Source organism: Neoarius graeffei, chromosome 1, assembly GCF_027579695.1.
Source record: "Neoarius graeffei isolate fNeoGra1 chromosome 1, fNeoGra1.pri, whole genome shotgun sequence".
NCBI classification, from domain to species: domain Eukaryota; kingdom Metazoa; phylum Chordata; class Actinopteri; order Siluriformes; family Ariidae; genus Neoarius; species Neoarius graeffei.
The window spans coordinates 91,835,527-91,858,134 of NC_083569.1; the positions used below are offsets into that span (position 1 = coordinate 91,835,527).

A 22,608-nucleotide genomic window follows, 5' to 3' on the forward strand; every position below is an offset into this window, starting at 1 on the left:
ATTACTCCCTCTGTCGCTCTGAATGACTTTGGGAATACCAAATATAGAGATGAATTGTGACAGTGCTTTTACAATGGATCTGGTGGTAATTGATCTCAACGGGTAAGCTGCTGGGTATCGGGTAGACTGGCACATAACAGTCAACAAATATGCAGCACCACTTTTCGACGGAGGCAATGGGCCAACACAATCAACAATCAAACGTTCAAAAGGACGACCAACTGCAGGAATCGGATGGAGCGGTGCGGGCTTAATGCCCTGGTTTGGTTTGCCTGCTATTTGACAAACGTGACTGTACAAAAGCCCATCTGATATCCTTTTATGTTATGCCAATTATTCAGTTTCCTATTTTAGTCAGGCAGTTAATTGGCCACCCTTTAGACTTTAGGACCCTTTTAGGCCCCCTTTTGCATTTGTTAGTAGCAGAAGGCAAGGTCAAGGTGGTAACAGCAGTTGGATCATATCTGCAGTCTTTCACAGATGTTTCATAGTTTTGTGTGCGTGCATCTACTGGTGAGTGCCTTTATTAATATTAGAAATTTGTTGGGTGTTTAAATTGCACCAGTTATGTATGAGTCTTGTAAGTACCAAATTAATCTGGGTTTGTCAAATTGATATTGATTGGTAATTCTTGCTGTGTCATGCTAGCTAGCTAGTACTGTTACATGTAGGCAGTAATTATTACCATGAGGGTAAAGAAAATTGTATCCATTCCTTTATTTCAGAACCACACATACATGCACAGAGACAATGTTTATTTTGATATAAAGAAGAATTTATTCATGTGTGTTGTGGGTGTAAGGATAAATAAAGAAGACCTTTGCTTGGAAATACTTCTTCCTCATCATTGTTCTGATCGGACAACCTGTAGAGCTTGCTAACGGATTAGTAGCCAGCATTCATTTTACCTACACATATTTTACATGGTCCTTCGAGCCGGATACAGCAAGTTCTATAGCTAACCAATGTTGAAGCAAGCAGAAGGTGACACCCATCAGTCACCCACAACACAAGAAGCACCTCAAGCTGAGAGCGCACATACTCCAGAGCTGAGGAGGCATGCATATCAACTCACTGAAGAGAATGCTAGGCTGAGACGCTATATAGAGGAGATGGAGGAGCAACAGAGGTCTCGGTGTATGAGACATGAATATCACTCACTCCCAAGGCATCGAGCTTCACGCTCTAGATCAAGCTCACCGCTGTCACAGGAAGGGGAGACGCTTCAAAGATATCATCAGGATCCACGTCCTCCACAACCTGTAGCTGAATTGGCAGCCACTGAGAGCAAGCAACCGCATGCACTAAAAGGAGAGGATATTGATGAGCTCACTAGTGGTTTTGATGGGTTACTACGCCATCATGGGCCATCAACTAGAGACCACTCAAGCCGAAACCCAAGCTGCTATCCTCAGTCACCTCCTCACCGTAGCCATTACTCACCTACAGGTTCCCGTCATGATTCAACCTGGGGTATGTCACAACGTTTCCGTAGATCATTCTATGTGCATTATCATCGTAGCCCACCTGCTGAGGGCTATACCAGGCAGTATAGATATAACTCTGAGAGGGGCTATGACCCAGGTTGGCATTATGGTTCTCGATGTATTGAACCATCCTACTCACCTCAGCGTCCGAGCTCTCGCTCATCTCGATGCTCCTCACCACCGCGTCCTGTAGAGACAGAGTTTTTCTATCGAGGTCCAAAGGCAAAGTGAAGCGTGAAGATCCACGTGAGTTCAACAGGCTCAAAGTTGCTCTAGACAACCTCCTTCCCCCAGATGCAATGGAGCAATTTAAATTTCACATTTTAACGGATCACCTGAAGTTGGAGGACGTGTTGCTAGTTGCTGATTCTTACAGTAATAGCCGTTACCCCTACTCTGATACAATGGACGCTCTGACTGAGTTATATGGGCAACCACATCAACTTGCACTTCAGCGTATCTCAAAGTTAATGGAGGAGCCAAATGTCAAGATGGGCGACACCAAGGCATTCAAGCGATTTGCGCTCAAAGTGCGAGCATTAGTAGGCATGTTCGACCAGCTTGGCTATGCTGGGGATACAGAGCTACGATGTGGATCTCATGTTTCCCGTATCTTAGGAAAGTTGCCTTATGATTTAAGAGCAAACTTCAGGAGGTTTGTGGATCCCAAGAGGACTCCCATTCCCACTCTACTTGACCTGGCGAAATGGCTGGAATATGAAGTGATGATTCAAGTGGATAATTCACAGCCAATTGTTGAGCCTAGTAAGGAACGTCAGGGCCCCAAGGAGCAACGCAAAGACCGCAAGTCACAGCTTAAGTCCACGACCATTCTTCACAGCACAGAGCAGGACAGTTCCCTGTCTGAACCACAGTTGGGTAGTTCAGACTAGCCTAGGGAAAAGCCAAAGAAATTCTGTCCCTTTTGTAACACCACAAAGCACTATCTGAACCAGTGTGCAAACTTCCAAATCCTTACTAAGGAACAAATTGAGAAGTGGATCCGGTGCAATCAGAGGTGCTGGAAGTGCGGGCGTGAACACTTAAGTGCAGAGTGTACTCTTAAGGCTAAGTGTAAGAAATGTGACAAGCGGCATCTAGAGATCCTTCATGAAGTGAACGCGGGGAGTAATAGTAAGACGACTACTTCTGTGAAGAACATGATTGGGTTAATGGAGAATTCCAAACCAACTAGCTCTACTGCTCAAACCCTCTATGTGGACAGACCTGCTGGTAGTAGTAAGGTGCTACTGAAGATTAGCCGAGTCATCTTGAGGAATGGTGACAACTCACTAGACACATATGCACTGCTAGATGACGGCTCTGAGCGTACTATTTTGCTGGATGAGGCAGCACAGCAACTTGGTCTTCAAGGTACGTCTGAAGAACTGTCTTTACGCACAGTACGCCAAGAGATGCACGTCATCAAGGGAGCCACAGTGTCGTTTTCAGTGTCACCTGCTCACCAACCTGGGAAGATGTTCCTCATTCAAAGGGCATTTACAGCTAAAGAGCTTGGTTTGACATCCCATACTTACCCAATTGCTGCACTCAAGAAGTCATATCGGCACTTGAAGAATGTACCTCTACAGCCTATTGACTGTGCGCAGCCCTTACTCCTTATAGGATCAGACTATCCGCATCTAATCATACCAACGGAGCCTGTGCGTCTTGGTCCGCCGGGAGGGCCTGCTGCCATTAAGACCCAGCTGGGATGGTCATTCCAGGGGCCTTCTAAGCTCGTGAAGCATAGCCTCACCACTCAGCAATGCCTTTTAACATCTATCACCTTGAGCAACTCTGAGTTACTACAACATGTCGAGAAGCTGTGGCAATTGGATACTTTGCCCTATCGTAGTGAGAAATTCATGACGCGCTCAAGACAGGATGTAAAGGCCATCCAAATCCTCGAGGAGAAGACCATCAGAGTGGAGGTGGACGGAGTTTTGCGATACGCCACACCGCTGTTGTGGAAAACTGATCTACCTCCGTTGGTTGCTCCAAAGGAAGCTGTGATGGCCCACCTGCGTGGTACAGAGAAGAGGCTTGCTGCTGATCCAGACAAGGCTGCCACCTACAATCAAGAGATCAGCAAGCTAGTCGAGGCAGGCTATGTGAGCAAGATCCCACTAGAGGAAGCAACCAACAGTCTTGGGTGGTATATCCCCCATCATATGGCCCACCATAATGGGAAGAACAGAATCGTCTTTAATTGCTCCTTTGTTCATAGAGGAATTAGTTTGAATGATTATCTTCTCCCTGGACCTGTGCTGGGTGCCACTCTGCTTGGGGTTCTCCTCCGCTTCCGAGAACATGCCTTTGCAATCAGTTCTGATATAAAGGGCATGTTTCACCAAGTCCGCCTCCTCCCAGAGGACCAGCCACTGTTGAGGTTCCTGTGGAGAGAAATGCGAAGGAATGACCCCCCAGATGTTTACCAGTGGCAAGTTCTGCCATTTGGAACAACTTCAAGCCCTTGCTGTGCCACTTTTGCTCTTCAAAAGCATGTGGTGGACCACACTGAAGATGGAGACAAACTGCGCACATCAGTGGAACAGTGTTTTTACGTAGACAATTGTCTACAGAGTCTGCAGTCAGCTCATGAGGCTAGAGATCTTGTCGATAAACTGCGCCATCTCCTGGCCGAAGGTGGATTTGACCTGAGACAATGGAGCAGTAACTGCCCAAGTATCATCAGCCATTTGCCATCAGAGAGTAGGTCTGAAAGTGCTGAACTCTGGCTCACCCAGAATGCAAGCGACCCAGAAGAAAGCACCCTTGGCTTGATTTGGCACTGCCAATCAGACACCTTAGGCTTTAAGCATGGGCAGCTTGAGCTTGATGCACAGCCTACAATGCGTAGTATCTATAGCATCCTTGCCAGGCAGTACGATCCACTCGGATTCATTGTGCCTTTTACCACCAGAGCCAAGGTCATAGTGCAGAAGCTCTGGGATCGGAAGTGCGAATGGGATGATCCCAACCTACCTTCTGATCTTTTACAAGAATGGCATTCCTGGGTGGAGGAACTTCCCCAGTTATTACGTCTTACTGTGCCAAGGTACTACACCACCCCTGAGCTGGACATCAACACCTGCAGATATAGTGTCCACATATTTTGCGATGCTTCTGAAAGGGCATATGGCTCGGTAGCATATCTTCGCACAGAAGACACCAGTGGATGTGCTCAAGTTGCCTTTGTTGCTGCCCACTCAAGAATGGCCCCCAAACAGCAATTGTCAATCCCAAGGCTGGAGCTGTCTGCTGCCTTAACAGGTGCCCAACTGGCATCAGTTCTGAAGAGAGAGTTAACTCTGAATGCCCACCATTACATCTACTGGAAAGATTCTATGACAGTACTTACCTGGCTGCAATCAGAATCCTGCAAGTTCAAAGTTTTTGTGGGAACTCGGATCGCCGAAATTCAGGAGCTAACCGACTCAGAGACATGGCGCTACGTAGACTCACAAAGAAATCCTGCGGATTACATCACAAGGGGAAAGACCCTGTCTCAGCTGATTGATGACAGTCGATGGCTTCAAGGCCCAGCTTTCCTTCCTGGCCTGAGCGACCACCTGAGTGCATATCGAACATTCCAGAGGAGCTGCGGAAGCAAGCCTTTTGTGGAGTTACAGCAGTCCATAGTGGTTCACTGCGGATTGATGCGAGTCAATACAGTACATTTCAGGAATTTCTGGAGGCTGTAGCCCGTTTAGCACACGGGGCGGCTTCAGATTCCAGCAGCTTGTCAGCCGACGACTTCAGGAATGCTGAGCTGGATATTCTTCGCCAAGCTCAGGCAGAGTGCTTTGAAGACGATCTGATTCAGCTTCAATCTGGAAAACCAGTAGCGTCAACCAGTAGATTAGCTACACTGGCCCCTGAGTTTGATTCCAGCACCCGGTTAATACGCGTTGGAGGCCACCTACGTAGATGTGATGATATAAGTCAAGACACTCAACATCCAGTTGTCCTTGACCCCACTCATAATATCACAAGGCTGATCATCCAACGGTATGACGAGGAGCTGCATCATCCTGGGCCAGAGCGAGTCTTCGCTGAAGTTAGGTGATGCTTTTGGATCCTGAGAGGTAGACAAGCAATCCGTAAGTTCCAGTACAAATGCCCTGAATGCCGTAAGTGGCGTGGCACACCAGACATTCCACGGATGGCCGATTTGCCTCCCTCCAGCCTAAGGCTTTACAAGCCCGCCTTTCATTCAACTGGAATAGATTGCTTTGGCCCTTTCCAGATCCGAATGGGAAGGCGTAATGACAAGCGCTGGGGTATCAAGTTTATTTGTACAGCGCTTTTAACAATAAACATTGTCGCAAAGCAGCTTTACAGAATTTGAACGACTTAAAACATGAGCTAATTTTATCCCTAATCTATCCCCAATGAGCAAGCCTGTGGCGACGGTGGCAAGGAAAAACTCCCTCAGACGACATGAGGAAGAAACCTCGAGAGGAACCAGACTCAAAAGGGAACCCATCCTCATTTGGGCAACAACAGACAGCCTGACTATAATATTAACAGTTTTAACAGGTATAACCCTCAACTGTCCTCATGGGGCCGTCCTTCACAGGAGTGGGGCGATAAAACTCCGACCAGACACAGGGCACCAGGATGGATCAAGCAGGTCCGAGGGGCAGAAGAGGCCAGCATCTCAATCCCAGGATCAACATGTAACTCAGAGGGACAGATGGGGGGGGAGAGAAAGAAAACACGTTGTTAGGTATGCCCTAAAAATGACAAGTATTAAATCTGTGTGGTAGGCTCGCAGAGACGAGAGTCTTTACATCAGGCATGACGCACAATGGCATGTTAATATGGTAAAAAATATATCATGACCTGCTCTGGCTGGATGCTTGATTGGGTGATGGGAGCACACTCCTCAGCAATGATGAGATGCAGATGGGACCCTTAGGCCTGGCCAAGACAATTCAGTTACATTTCACCGAGTCTGGGACATGCGACAGAACGTCTGACGGCCGATTCCCTGCAGGCTACGATAGCCAGTCGAGGTCCCCACCGTCTCCACCAAAAGATTTCCTGTTGACTCCATGTAACTCAGAGGGACAGATTTGGGGTGGAGGGGGGGGAAGAGAAAGAAAACACAGGTGGTTAGGTATGCCCAATGTCACCTGAATAAGTAGGAACAGTATACATATTGCACCGAGTACAAGCAGGGACTCCGGCAACTAACTATGACAGCATAAATAAAAGGAGAGAGCCAGAAGGTAACACAGGCATGAGGGAGCCCCGGGACATAAAGCAGCCAGCCACTGCACCGTCAACAAACTCGAGTGAGCAAGCGAGTGGGGACTGACAGCATCCATACATCCCAGTTTACCAAAACACTCTATGTCTGAGGACCCTCCAGATCTACTCCTTTACCTCATAAACACCATTAACAAAAGGCTTGACTAAACAGATATGTTTTCAGCCTAGACTTAAATGCTGAGACTGTGTCTGATTCCCGAACATTACTTGGAAGGCTGTTCCATAACAGTGGGGCTTTGTAAGAAAAGGCTCTGCCCCCTGATGTAGCCTTCACTATACGAGGTACCAGCAGATAGCCTGCACCTTTTGATCTAAGTAGGCGTGGCGGGTCATAGAGGAGCAGAAGTTCACTCAGGTACTGTGGTGCGAGACCATTTAGTGCTTTAAAGGTCAATAGTAGTATTTTATAATCAATACGAAATTTGATTGGGAGCCAATGCAGTGTGGATAAGACAGGCGTGATGTGGTCATATTTTCTAGTTCTAGTAAGGACTCTTGCTGCGGCATTTTGAACTAACTGGAGCTTGTTTATGCACTTATTGGAACATCCAGACAGTAAGGCATTACAATAATCCAACCTGGAGGTAACAAAAGCATGGACTAGTTTTTCTGCATCATGCAATGACATTAAATTTCTTATCTTTGCAATATTTCTGAGATGAAAGAAAGCTATCCGGGTGATGTTATCAATGTGAGTTTCGAATGAAAGACTGGGGTCAATAATCACTCCGAGGTCTTTTACTGCTGCACGTGAAGAAACAGAAAGGCCATCCAGAGTTACTGTGTAATCAGAAAACTTACTTCTAGCTTTATGTGGTCCTAGCACAAGTACTTCAGTCTTGTCAGAGTTAAGCAGAAGGAAATTTATAAGCATCCAGTGTCTAATGTCCTTAACACATTCCTCAATTTTATTAAGCTGGTGTCTCTCATCAGGTTTTGCAGAGACATACAACTGTGTGTCATCAGCATAACAGTGGAAACTAATACAATGTTTACGAATAATATCGCCCAAAGGTAACATATATAGAGAAAAAAGCAGTGGACCCAAGACAGAACCTTGTGGAACACCAAACTTTACCTCGGTACGTCTAGAAATATCACCATTTATATCGACATACTGATAACGATCAGTTAGATAAGACCTGAGCCAGGAGAGGGCCATTCCCTTAACTCCCACAACATTTTCTAGTCTATCCAGAAGAATGGAATGATCAATGGTATCAAATGCTGCACTAAGGTCAAGCAACACAAGTAGCGAGACACAGCCCTGATCAGACGCCAACAGTAGGTCGTTTACTACTTTAACCAGTGCTGTCTCTGTGCTATGATGAGGTCTAAATCCTGACTGATACATTTCATGGATGTTATTCCTATGTAAATATGAGCATAACTGCTGTGCCACAGCTTTTTCAAGGATCTTGGAGATAAAGGGGAGGTTTGATATTGGCCGATAATTGGACAGCTGACAGGGATCAAGGTCAGGTTTTTTAATCAGGGGTTTGATAACTGCTAGTTTAAAGGATTTGGGTACATAGCCAATCATAAGAGAAGAATTTATTATTTTTAGAAGCGGTTCAATTACTCCAGGCATTATCTGTTTGAATAGATGTGTTGGTAAGGGATCTAGTATGCAAGTTGAGGCTTTAGATGTAGAGATTAATGAGAGTAATTCAGTTTCTTTTAGGGGAGTAAAACATTCTAACTGATGATCTGATACAGTTATATTGTTAACTACAAGTTCACTTTCATTGTCTAACCTTAAATTAGTAGTTTGAATTTTTTGTCGGATATTCTCAATTTTGTCATTAAAAAAATTCATGAAGTCGTTGCTACTACATACTGCAGGTGTGTATGTGTCTATAGTGGACTTATTTCTGGTTAATTTTGCTACAGTATTAAATAGGAATCTAGGATTATTTTTGTTATCTTCTATTAGGGAGGAGAGATATGTTGATCTCGCAGCACTAAGAGCTTTTTTATACTTCAGGAAGCTCTCCTTCCACGCCAATTTGAACACTACCAATTTTGTTTGACGCCATTTACGTTCCAATTTTCGAGTGGTCTGTTTTAATGTGCGAGTGTCATCATTATACCAGGGTGCTAATTTTTTGTCTCTGACCATTTTCCTTTTTAGAGGAGCTACATTATCTAAAGTATGGCGGAATGTTGACTCTAAGCATTCAGTTGCCTGATCGAGTTCTGCAGGGGCTGACAGTGACCCAATCAAAGTTGACAGCTCTGGGAGATCATTTATAAAGCTCTGTGCAGTAGTTGACGTGAAAGTACGTTTAATACAGTAGCGTGGTGAGGTGCATATATTATTACTCAGACATATTTTGAATGAGATGAGACAATGATCTGAGATAACTTCAGACTGTGGAAGTATGACTATATTGTCTACGTTTAATCTGAATGTTAGTATTAGATCAAGGGTGTGACCACCATTATGGGTCGGTCCTATGACATTCTGCTTAATCCCGACTGAATCTAAGATGGACACAAACGCTGTTTTTAAAGGGTCTTCTGGGTTATCAAAGTGAATATTAAAATCTCCGACAACTAAAGCTTTGTCTAAGGAAATAACCAAATCTGAGATAAAATCTGCAAATTCAGAAAGAAACTCAGAATATGGCCCCGGGGGCCTGTAAATAATAAGCAATGGAATTAACTGGGTAGACTTATTTTTTGAGGCTACATACATTATATGAGTATGAAGAACTTCAAATGTATTAAATTTATAACCAGGTTTGTGTGTTACACCTAGATAATCGTTATAAATAACCGCGACACCTCCTCCTCTGCCAGTTAGACGAGGCTGGTGTATATAACTGTATCCAGGAGGACTCGCTTCATTTAATGCTATATATTCATTTGGCTTAATCCATGTTTCTGTTAAACACAGTACATTAAACTCCTGATCAGTAATGAGTTCATTAACCATTAGCGCTTTAGATGTAAGAGATCTAATATTTAATAGCCCCACCTTTAGATCAAAGGTGCTGGCAGCAGCTGTACAGTCAGTCTGATCTAATTTTATATTGATTAGGTTACTGGAACAAACTCTCTGAAAATTTCTACCTTTTTGTTGAGCTCGGGGAACAGACACAGTCTCGATGTAGTGGGCCCTGAGTGACGACTCTGTGCAGCTAGCAGACAGTCGGTTTAGCCTGTTCGTCTGCTCCCTGGCCTTGGCTCTGGATTGTCAGAAATTAACTAGGCCTGTTCTGAGACTATGACCTATGCTGCAGGAAATGAGAGCAGCACCTTCCCGAGTGGGATGGATACCGTCCCGCCCTAACAGGCCAGCAGTGCCCTCAAAATTAGCCCAATTATCTATAAAGCCCACACTGTTTTCAGAGCACCACCTGGACAGCCAGCAGTTCAGCGACCATAACCTGCTGTAAGCTACATCGCCACGCCGCATTGGGATGGGGCCAGAGCATACTACAGCATCGGACATCGCCTTCGCTAATTTAAACACCTCTACAAAGTTACTCTTAGTAACCTCAGACTGACGAAGGCGTATATCATTAGCTCCTGCATGGATAACTATCTTTGAGAACCTATGCTTGCCTAGGACCCTAAGATTACCTGCTATGTCCGGCGCCCTGGCTCCCGGTATACACCTGACTAAAGCTGCTGGTGCCCCTAAAGGCTGAGCTAATTTCACATGCCGTATGATAGAGTCCCCTATAACCAGAGCTCTTTCAGGTTTCTCAGTGGGTGCATCACTAAGGAGAGCAAACCTGTTCGACACGTGACGCGGAGAGGAGTGGTGCTCCCGTGGGCGAGCCTCAGCGGTAGCTTTGGCTCTACGCTTATGCCGCCGAGCCGTCACCCATTCGCCCCGCTGTAAGGGCTCTAATGCCGGAGTTGGGGGATTGCTAACTCCACCTAGGGCGTCCAGACTTTCCCTAACAGAAACTACACTGTTCTCACGCTCACTAACCTGCTCTAAAGCCTGGACACGCGCTTCTAGCACTGAAATCTTCTCCGTCAGAGAGCTAACTAATCTGCACTTATCACAAGTAAAGCTAATAGAGCTATCGCTAGTGACGGAGGAAGAATGACTAAACATCCTGCACTCAGCACACTGAACAGGCTGAAGGTGTGCCATGATGAAAAGATTCACGTACCTTAAATGAAGATCTGTTGATATTAAAGCAGATCAGATGGCCTCCGCTTGTGGAGGAGAAAAAAAGAAAGCTTCCGGTCTCGGGGTTCTTCCGAAAAAAGAAAGAGAAAAAACCGGAAAAAAAAACCGGAAAAAGGAAAGCGAAAGTGAAAAGTACAAAAATGAAAGCGACAGTATAATAAAAATGAAGACGATACTGGAAATTTATTTATAGAAAAAAAGTTAAAAAAGGATTAGTAATTAACGCCGGCACTCGCGGGAAAAAAGATTCGGCGCGAACAACTGGCCCAAAACTGATCAGGGTATCTTGTACAAGTGTCTTACCACCAAGGCCGTCTATATAGATCTCCTGTCAAGCATAGACTCTGATTCGTTCCTTATGTCACTACGTCGTTTTGTGTCCAGAAGAGGTAAGCCACACGAGATTTTATGTGACAGAGGGACAAATTTCAGAGGTGGTGATGCTGAACTGAAGGAGGCATTTCAGGCCCTCCAACCTGCCTTGAAAGAGAAGCTTGCTGCCCAGCAGATTTACTTCTGTTATAACCCACCTAGTGCACTGCACTTTGGAGGCTCCTGGGAGAGACAGATACGGTCTATCAAGGCAGCACTGGCTACAGTTCTTGGAGCACAAACTGTCCCAGAAGAGGTACTACGGACAGTCCTGGTAGAGATTGAAGGAATACTCAATTCCAAACCTTTGGGTTATGTGTCCTCAGATATCTCAGATCCTGACCCTGTGACTCCAAATTCTCTTCTGATGGGGAGGACTGATGCTTCTCTACCCCAGGTGATCTACCCAGAATCAGAGTTGCTAAGCCGCAAGAGATGGAGACACAGTCAAGTACTGGCTGATCAGTTTTGGGCCAGGTATATCCGTCATTACCTACCAAGTCAACAGATTCGTCAGAAGTGGCAAAAGGAAAAGGAAGATCTGACTGTTGGCACAGTGGTGATGATTGTGGATCCTCAAGCCCCAAGGGCCCTCTGGCTTGTCGGTACAGTTAAGACAGTTCATCCTGGTTCAGATGGGAGAGTAAGGACAGCTGAAGTATTGGTGAAGGACCGGACCTACTTGCGACCGGTGGCAAGACTCATCCGACTTCCTGCACTCCCAGAAGACCCAGGATAGATGGCCTTCCAGAAGCAAATCTGCATAGCAGATTTGGGGGCGGCTGTACAAAAGCCCATCTGATATCCTTTTATGTTATGCCAATTATTCAGTTTCCTATTTTAGTCAGGCAGTTAATTGGCCACCCTTTAGACTTTAGGACCCTTTTAGGCCCCCTTTTGCATTTGTTAGTAGCAGAAGGCAAGGTCAAGGTGGTAACAGCAGTTGGATCATATCTGCAGTCTTTCACAGATGTTTCATAGTTTTGTGTGCGTGCATCTACTGGTGAGTGCCTTTATTAATATTAGAAATTTGTTGGGTGTTTAAATTGCACCAGTTATGTATGAGTCTTGTAAGTACCAAATTAATCTGGGTTTGTCAAATTGATATTGATTGGTAATTCTTGCTGTGTCATGCTAGCTAGCTAGTACTGTTACATGTAGGCAGTAATTATTACCATGAGGGTAAAGAAAATTGTATCCATTCCTTTATTTCAGAACCACACATACATGCACAGAGACAATGTTTATTTTGATATAAAGAAGAATTTATTCATGTGTGTTGTGGGTGTAAGGATAAATAAAGAAGACCTTTGCTTGGAAATACTTCTTCCTCATCATTGTTCTGATCGGACAACCTGTAGAGCTTGCTAACGGATTAGTAGCCAGCATTCATTTTACCTACACATATTTTACAGTGACAGATCTTAATAAACGCGGCCACATCCTTCTTCATACAGTGCCAGTAAAAATGCTGCAATAAGCGGTTATAGGTCTTTCGGACACCAAAATGACCCGCTACATCCCCATGAGCAGTTTTTAGCACTACTGCCTTAAATGAATCAGGTATCACAACCTGTAAGATATCAACATCCAACTCACCACGTTGAACCCATTTTCGCACCAGTACACCATCCACTACAAAGTAGCCCAGCTCTGCATTTTTCATGTTATCAGCTGGCAAAGCATTAGCAATTAATTCAGACAGACGCTCATCTTTACACTGAGCTGCAATCAATTCATCACGATTCAGACACTCTGGCAATACAGGCAACTTTTTAACCGTAGCAGTACGTGTATCGACTACTACACCCGATGACGTATCCAACAGTGCGCGACTTTTCGCCCTTGTTACGGCGCACGCACTGAAAACCTCAGGAAATTCAACAGCACAATCATTTTCCCCTGCCTCAACGGGAACAAAACAAACTACAGGAGGAGGTGGAACACTAGGCCAAACTCGTCCTCCAGCCAAGTTGTTTCCTAGAATTATATCCACCCCATCTACAGGTAGCGATGGGCGGACAGCTACAATTGATTCGCCCTGCACCAAATCGGAGTGCAACACTAACCTGTGCAGAGGTACTGATAAGGTGTTCATACCAATTCCCCGAATCAAAACGAACTTTCCCGTGCTGGAACTACAAGAAAAGGGCAAAACAGATTCCTTAACAAACGTTTCAGAGGTCCCCGTATCACAAATTCTCACAGATACTTTCTCTGAATCATTCGTAAGTGAAACAAACCCATTCATAAGAAACGGACCATAGCGGTCATCCACATGTTCCTTACGGCCATCTTCAACAGAAGGCAAAGCAGCAGCCAGCGCACCAGGTACCCCACAACCTGATACGCCTCCAAAGCCAAGACCAGATGGAGCAACAGTTTTATCTGCAGAACAGACAGAATGAGTGACAGGTGCAGCACAACACACAATTTTAGGAGATGCGGGACAAGTTTGATTTTTCTTCTTGCCACACAGGACAGGACATTCGTTTTTCCAATGCCCATTTTCTAAGCAATAATGGCATTGATTCTGAAAGTCCTTACTGCGAGCTAACTGATCCAACCTAAATACAGGAGGGCTGCCAGTGCCACGCTGATAACGAACTGGCCTATTGTCATCATAATTCTGCCCATACTCTTTTTGCCTTCTCCTATGGATCAGCATAAACTCATCCGCCAGTACAGCGGCATCTGCAGCAGTCTTTGCCTTCTGCTCAGTTATATACGTAGCCACACATTCAGGCACAATGTTTCTAAATTGCTCCAACACTACGAGCTCACACAACTGTTCAAACGTTTTTACCTCTTCGGCTGCCAACCACCTATTAAAGAAACTGGAAAGTTCTCTCACAACTTCCATATGGGTTTGTCGATCACCTTTCTTCCAGCTCCTGAACCATTGCCGGTATGCCTCAGAAACCAAAGCAAAGGCACGCAACACCGCCTCTTTAACAGCGGCGTATTTTTTTCGATCAGCTGCAGAAAGAGCTATGAAAGCTTCTTGGGCTTTCCCAGTAAACACACTCTGCAACAGCAGGGTGCGCTCCCCATCACTCCAGCCTTGCTCAACAGCAACATTCTCAAACAACGAGAAGAAAATGTCTGGGTCCCTCTCGTTAAACTTGGGCAACAACTTAACATTTTGAGACAGGTTCACCTCACCAGTTCTTCCCGTCTCACTATTTGGAGAAGTATTCCTTCTCTCTGCCAGCTTTTTCTCATGCTCAAACTTCTGCCATTCCAACTCACTTGATCGCTCACTCTGCCGCAATCGCTCATATTCCAACTGTCTCTCTTTCTCACGTTCCAGCGCCTCTAAGCGCTTCTGCTCCATCTCTAATCGTTTCTGATCTGTCTGAATTTTTAACAATTCCTTTTGTTGCTCAAACATCAGCGCGGCGCTACGCTGAGGAGAACCAGACTTTATTGGCGTTGACTGGCCCATTGGGCCTGCCCCATTCGCCGATTCTTCGGACAAAACGCCCATCTCTAACAATTTATTCTTGACCAAATCCTTCAACTCAACTTTTCTGAGTGTTTTAGGCAACTCATCCAAACCATACTGGCCTGCAACATTACGTAATTCATCCTTTGTCATTTTATCCAAATCACTGCCAGACAACGCATCCATGATCAACTACAACAAATACAAACTTCACCAATACCAAGCGCAAGTGCCAACAACGACCGTATCAGTTACCAAAGCTACAATTTATACTACCCAAAAACAACAAATAACACCAACAACTTGTGGAGCCATGCCGGTGCAGGTATCTCGCATACACAGGAGCTACAAACACACTAGAGCTGCCCCGCATCTACCTATAGGATAGAAAAGAGGCCCTACTTACTTTAAACTAGTCTTCATGTGCCCTCAAACGATTGAACCGCAAGCAGTCCCCCCGCGTTCGACACACCAGAACAACAAAATAACAAAGGCAAAAAAACAAACAGTGTTAGGCGCTCTTACCTGCGGCGGGGGTTCACTTTAGCTCTGGCAGATCTAAACCCGCCCACTAATTCTCCCGTGCACACGGATACTGACAACCTGCCCTGACTCACACAACCAAAAGTAGCGGCCCAAAAAAAGTGACCTCCCCTCTCTTTGGCAAAACAAAAATCGAACCAAAATCGTACTATTCAAATCAAAACTAAAGTCCGCGTATGGATCCCCCCAAAAAATTTTCTACAACTCCCGACACCCGTCGGCATAAATACAAATTACCAATTTCAAATTTGCAACAAAAATGTACTTAATCCAAAATAGACAAGTACATACTATGGGATTTAACTCCCGGACGAGCCCCCAATTTATGTTACAAACCCTAGCTCAAAGGCAATGTAACATAAAAAAGGAATCCACACGCGGACAGAATTACGTTTGGTTCAATTTATTAAATAAGTATAATAAAGAAAAATGTAGGTGTAAGATCAGCAAATATGAGAGTATATGCAAAGATGTCTAGGAGTACCAAAACGCCAAAGACACAAAAAGGGGAGGCCCCCGATAGACAAGAACGCTGCCATTTTATACCCCGTCCAATCAGCGCACCTGCAGTCCATTATCTGCAAAAAGAAACACAAGCAGACACAAGCAGCAGAGTAGGCGGGGCTATAATAAACATTAAGCAGAACGTCACAATATTCACTCTGGTCATTAATTTTTGCACCATAACCAAGGGCTCATGACCATCACTTGATTTGGCTGCTATTCATAATGTTTAGCAGTAGGTATCATCAGTGAGCACTGGGTTGAATGAAGCCTTGATTTATGAATCTTTTGGTGAATTAGTGGGCTGGAAAACCTCATTGCTTCATCAAGCCTCATTTGGCCTTCACTAATTCTGGTTATGATAGCTTAGCATGCTGCTATTCTGAGTTGTGTGTAAAACTTGTGCAAACTTTGACTTGTATTTCGACAAAAAAGTCTGATTGATGTACAGTGGTATGCAAAAGTTTGGGCACCCCTGGTCAAAATTGCTGTTACTGTGAACAATTAAGCAAGTTGAATATGGAATGATCTCCAAAAGGCATGAAGTTAAAGATGACTCATTCCCTTTTTATTTTAAGCAAAAACAAATTTTTTATTTTCATCTTTTACATTTTCAAAATGACAAAAAAGGAAAAGGGCCTGAAGCAAAAGTTTGGGCATGGTTGGTACTGAGTAACACCCCCCTTTGGCAAGTATCACAGCTTGTAAACACTTTTTGTAGGCAGCTAATAATCTTTCAGTTCTTACCTGGGGGATTTTCACACATTTGTCCTTGCAAAAGGCTTCCAGTTCTACAAGTTTCTTGGGCTGTCTTGCATGCACTGCTCTTTTGAGATCTATCCACAGATTTTCAAATGATGTTTAGGTCAGAGGACTGTGAGGTCCAGGGCAAAACCTTCAGCTTGTGCCTCTTGAGGTATTCCATTGTAGATTTTGAGGTGTGTTTTGGATCATCGTCTTATTGTAGGACCCATCCTCTTTTTAACTTCAACTTTTTTACAGATGGTGTGATGTTTGTTTCCAGAATTTGCTAGTATTTATTCGAATCCATGCTTCCTTCGACCAATGAAATGTGCCCTGTGCCACTGGCTGCAACACAACCCCAAAGCATGATCGATCCACACCCATGCTTCAGAGTTGGAGAGGTGTTCTTTTCCTGGAATTTGGCACCCTTTTTTCTCCAAACATATCTTTGCACATTGTGGCCAAAAAGTTCTATTTTGATTTCATCAGTCCACAGGACTTGTTTCCAAAATGCATCAGGCTTATTTAGATGTTCGTTTGCACACTTCAGACGCTGAATTTTATGGCTAGGATGCAGGAACGGTTTTCTTCTGATGACTCTCCCATGAAGGTCATATTTGTTCAGGTATCGCTGCATAGCAGAACAGTGCACCACCACTGCAGGGTCTGCTAAATCTTTCTGGAGGTCTTTTGCAGTCAAACAGGGGTTTTTATTTGCCTTTCTAGCAATCCAACGAGCAGTTCTTTCAGAAAGTTTTCTTCATCTTCCAGACCTCACCTTGATCTCTACTGTTTCTGTTAACTACCATTTCTTAATAACATTACAATATGATGAAACAGCTACCTGAAAACACTTTGCTACGTTCTTGTAGCCTTCTCCTGCTTTGTGAGCATCAATTATTTTATTATTCAGAATGCGAGGGAGTTGCTTAGAGGAGCCCATGGCTGTTGATTTTAGGGACAAGTTTGAGGAGTCAGGGAATTTATACAGCTTTGAAATCATCTGACCTTTCCTAACGAAGAATTTGAACAAGCCACAGCTCAATAAGCTAATTAAGGTCTGGAACCTTGGTAAAAGTTACCTGAGAACTCAAATGTATTGGGGTGCCCAAACTTTCGCATGGTGTTCCTTTTCTTTTTTCACTCTCCAATTGTACAAAACAAAAATAATACACAAATCTTGCAGAAAACGCTGAAATGTTGTCTTTACCTTTATGCCTTTTGGTGATCAGTTCATCTTCTGCTCACTTAACTATTCACAGTAACAGACATTTTAAGTAAGGGTGCCCAAACTTTTGCATGCCACTGTATGTTTACTTCAAGACATAAGTAATGATGTTTCACGGCTAACAGGGAAAATACTGACAATCAACAGCAGAGTCTCCATCCCTGTTAATAATATTTATGAAAGATGGTGATGTAGGCTGTAACCTTATCAGTGTTACCCCTGTCTCACACAGATTTGTAGTTTTTCCAATGACAAAAGTCATCTAATCTCAGTCCTGTCTCAGGCCAGCATGGAAATAAATAAATCCATCTCACTCCAGAACACTGGGTCAGTATTTGTCAATCTCACACCAAATAAGCCTTGAGAGTTTGCAACTTTGAAAACCTGTCTCAGCTTGTAATAAATTACACTGCCCAATGTATATTATGTGCAATGTTTGTCTATATCATGTCAATTACACACAAGCGCCACATTCACGCACCGTCACTACATGCCCCAATACACAATCCTCCTCGGTCTTCTTTTCCTACAAGTTATGACACGAAAAGATCCCAAATCTGAGGCTTCCTGTGTTAGAAGTCATGTATTTTGTAAACTGCTAGCTCCACGGCCAGTCTACCAACCTTATTTTGATCATGAATCAAGAAAGATTATTTGGCCCAATATGTTATTCAATGGGGCGGCACGGTGGTGTAGTGGTTAGCGCTGTCACCTCACAGCAAGAAGGTCCGGGTTCGAGCCCCGTAGCCGGCAAGGGCCTTTCTGTGTGGAGTTTGCATGTTCTCCCCGTGTCCGCGTGGGTTTCCTCCGGGTGCTCCGGTTTCCCCCACAGTCCAAAGACATGCAGGTTAGGTTAACTGGTGACTCTAAATTGACCGTAGATGTGAATGTGAGTGTGAATGGTTGTCTGTGTCTGTGTCAGCCTTGTGATGACCTGGCGACTTGTCCAGGGTGTACCCCGCCTTTCGCCCATAGTCAGCTGGGATAGGCTCCAGCTTGCCTGCGACCCTGTAGAACAGGATAAAGCGGCTAGAGATAATGAGATGAGATGTTATTCAATTCAAGTCGATAGTTTTGATCCAAACAGTCAATATTTTTTTTCCCCCCAACTAAGAAGAAAACTTCCAGTTTACTCCGCCAGTGCTGCCATTTTGGAAATCACATGATGCAATGCTGTGTGCTGATTGGTTGAAAGGTGAGTGACTTTGAATTCGTTTGCAAGAAACCACACACCAATGTTTTAAATGTGAGCTGTCAAAATGAGTAGCAAAAATGGGACTAAATGCTCACAACAACATACCGTGTCACAGCATGGAAGAGTTGGAAATTAAACAAGTAGTACACAAAGTCTAAATTTATGATAAACTTGAGAATGATTTGAAGCCACACAGTGTATTTGGACGTGCTGATTGGGGGGATACTGAGAGGTAAAACAGCACAGCGTGTGAGGTTCACGAATACTGAGCTTTGGCCAATCAGCGTACAGGAATGCAATAACGTGATTTTTAATTATGGCGGTGCCAGTGGAATAGATTAACTTTTCAGTTTGATTCAGAAAATTGGCAGCAGGGGACACTAATATTTATTTGAAGTTGCTGAAATGTTTATTTGGGAAACCTTTATTGTTTTGTGATCAAACTGAGACCAACAGATTGTATGTGGAGTGGACTGTTCATGAATTACAGCTTTGGGGATTTTTCAATGTCATAACTTGTAGGAAAAGAAGACCGAGGAGGATTGTGTATTGGGGCATGTAGTGATTGTGCATTCACATAGTTAGCAAACAATGTATATGGCCTGAAAATGCAAACACGGTATTTCACCAAAACTAGAACTTTGTTATTCTTTTTGTTACATTATTATTCATATCTGATGTCACAATAAATGAAACTATGCAGCAATATTTGTGTACAATTCTGTAATGGTACTCCATCTTGTCAGTCAATGTGTTTCTTTGGTTTCTGCCAGTTTCATATCCTTTAGTTTGTAAACAGATGCATGAGCACAGCTGTCCAGGAGGGGAGCTCAAAACATCTCATCTCATTATCTCTAGCCGCTTTATCCTTCTACAGGGTCGCAGGCAAGCTGGAGCCTATCCCAGCTGACTACGGGCGAAAGGCGGGGTACACCCTGGACAAGTCGCCAGGTCATCACAGGGCTGACACATAGACACAGACAACCATTCACATCTACAGTCAATTTAGAGTCACCAGTTAACCTAACCTGCATGTCTTTGGCCTGTGGGGGAAACCGGAGCACCCAGAGGAAACCCACGCGGACACGGGGAGAACATGCAAACTCCACACAGAAAGGCCCTCGCCGGCCCCAGGGCTCGAACCCAGGACCTTCTTGCTGTGAGGCAACAGCGCTAACCACTACACCACCGTGCCGCCAGCTCAAAACATCAGTGGCATAAAAGTGAATTACACACTGCAACTGTAGAGGGCGCCCAAGAGCATAATGGGGTTTTAATGAATAGATGCAATAAATACAGGGTCAAAACAGTAAGAATAAAACTGTCTGAATTAATTTATATATTGTTAAGGTCCCATTTATTACTAATTTACTTAAAGTTCCCATGCCACAGATGTTTTTCTTGTTGTTTCTGAAATATGGTAATGTCGATGTGACTTGGGGACGTACTGGGCCTTTTAAAGTGGACTGTTACCTTCCCAGTCTGTAAAGGCCAGAGAAAATAAATAGGCAGAGATAAAAGGCTAATTAGAAATGTGTGTCACTCTGATGTAGAACTGACCCTGGTGCCACCACTCATTAACATATGACCATGACACTATATGAACCAAGAAGATGAGGAGGAGCCATCTAGTTCATCACTGAACAGTTCCTTGGAAAGATGATGAGATGTGGGAAGAAAGTGCAAGTGCTGTTCCAGGATGCACAAAATAAAACTGGAGTCTCAATAGTTTTCCAAAGGAATTTAAAGGTGTCATTCCACAACAAACCGTTTAATACTGACTCTTTTTGAAATACCATAGGTCACTCCGAGTTGCATATGCATGCTGCACGTGAAAATGATGTTCTACCCCCATTCCCTATATTAGCCTATGAAAGAAAATAGATGGAAAAACGAGCGAATCAGAAAAAGCCCTACAAACCTGCGTCACTTCAAAAATTAGTTGTCATGGCCTCGCCCATAACCCACTGGAGGGAGCATCACAGTGCTGTTAGCCAATCAGAAGCGATATGTTTACATGTCATGAATATTCATGACTAAGAGCTGAAATCCTGTCATTCTCTCCCCACCCACTCCTCCACCAAACTAGAACAGCCTGAAACAGGAGCACCACGGCATTTTTTTCACCAAAACCGGCTCACAGGGCATTCATTCATACTAGAGACCACCGCACAATTAATGAAAAAACGATGCAATGACACCTTTAATATACAAAAAATGTGGATGAATTTTATTTTTGGGTTAGTCCCTGAAAATTTCAGCCATATATTAGTGTTGTGCTCAGTGCATATCACTGAAGACAATTTTAGCAACTTGGGGTCAGATCAGATGGGCTTTGTTACACATCTTATATTGAAAGACAGAGCTGTTGGAGTTGACCGCAAGTCCACAAACAGTAAATAAACCAAATCAGAGTTTCAAAAAAATTAAATTAAAATGTTAACTGCAGTATTGGATATTGTAATATATTTCTCCTTAAGGAATGAAAATGATGATGCTAAATTTAGATAAAACATATTGTTTGACATCAGTGGCGGCTGCTGGTTTTTAAAACAGGGGAAGCCCATTTTACCATAACATCTATCAAACGTTTCAGGAAGGCCCTGTTTTGAGTGACTATTTCATTATGCCTTGCACACTGTATACGAGCACCTTCATCGATGGCATGTTCCACCCTGACCCTCCCCAGACAGCTAAGTCTTGCACATGAAGTGACATGCTCATTGCTCGTTTCATGCCTTTTGCAAGCCCTTTTGAAATTCACCAGGTCCCCAAACCCATCTTTTGACCAAACTAAATTTCCCTGAGAGGGCTTCATCAAAAGACATGGCCAACAGTACATTTTATTAGTCACAGGAAACCCAGTAAACCAGTTCACATTTTTATACCAAGACACCTGAAAAGACCTGTTATGACCTGCTGATTTTTGAATGAGATTAAGCTTGGGCTTTGGTCTGCCTTGCTCTTTAATTCTCACCTTCTCCTCATATGGCAGAGTGTCAAAACTTTTTGACAAAAGCATGTCCACGACATTTGCCATTATAGCAGATAGATACCAGCTGTTAGCAGCTAGCACTGCAGATTAGAGGTCTGCGCGGGTCAGATTTTTCAGTCCCGCTCCCGCCCGCATTGTGCAGTCCCACTCCCGCCCACAAAGAATTATGATTTTCAGTCCCGCTCCCGCCCCTGCCCGCACCCACAAAAAAATTATGATTTTCAGTCCCGCTCCCGCCCGCAAATCCCGCATGATGCAGACGTTCGCGTTATTTCTCAGGAAAGTTCTTGTCTTGACACAACGTGATGGTGCCCCGCCCCCTACTTTGAGTGGATTTGAGCATAAATATCTACAGCTCACATGTTATTGTTTTCCTTATTTCTGAATTCAGCATGTAGTATCTCTAATAATAATTAGTGCTGTCAAACAATTAAAATATTTAATCGCAAATCAGACATTTTTATCACATGAGAAACCATTGTAATTCTCTGATCAGCATAAAAAAGTGAATGGGCTTGTTTTGTACCATTGTGTTTTTTTTTTTTATTGTAAAGCTAGTAAAGGAAATGAATTGATTTCTTGCTTGCGTTAGTTTACAACTTTAATCAGAGAGACATGTTACACAGTGACGGTAGGCTTGACTCAATGCTATC

General features: G+C 43.9%; 2 protein-coding genes across 2 annotated transcripts in view; both read right to left on the reverse strand.

Moving 5' to 3' along the window:
* LOC132885463 (butyrophilin subfamily 1 member A1-like) overlaps positions 1-22,608 on the reverse strand; it is a 223,389-nt gene that overhangs the window by 195,620 nt on the left and 5,161 nt on the right. The window lies entirely within an intron of this gene.
* Positions 10,000-11,173, reverse strand: LOC132889247 (uncharacterized; the record flags this gene model as incomplete). The annotated part of the gene is made up of 1 exon (XM_060925550.1): positions 10,000-11,173. A coding segment is annotated over exon 1 (888 nt), but the record flags the coding sequence as incomplete, so codon positions are not given.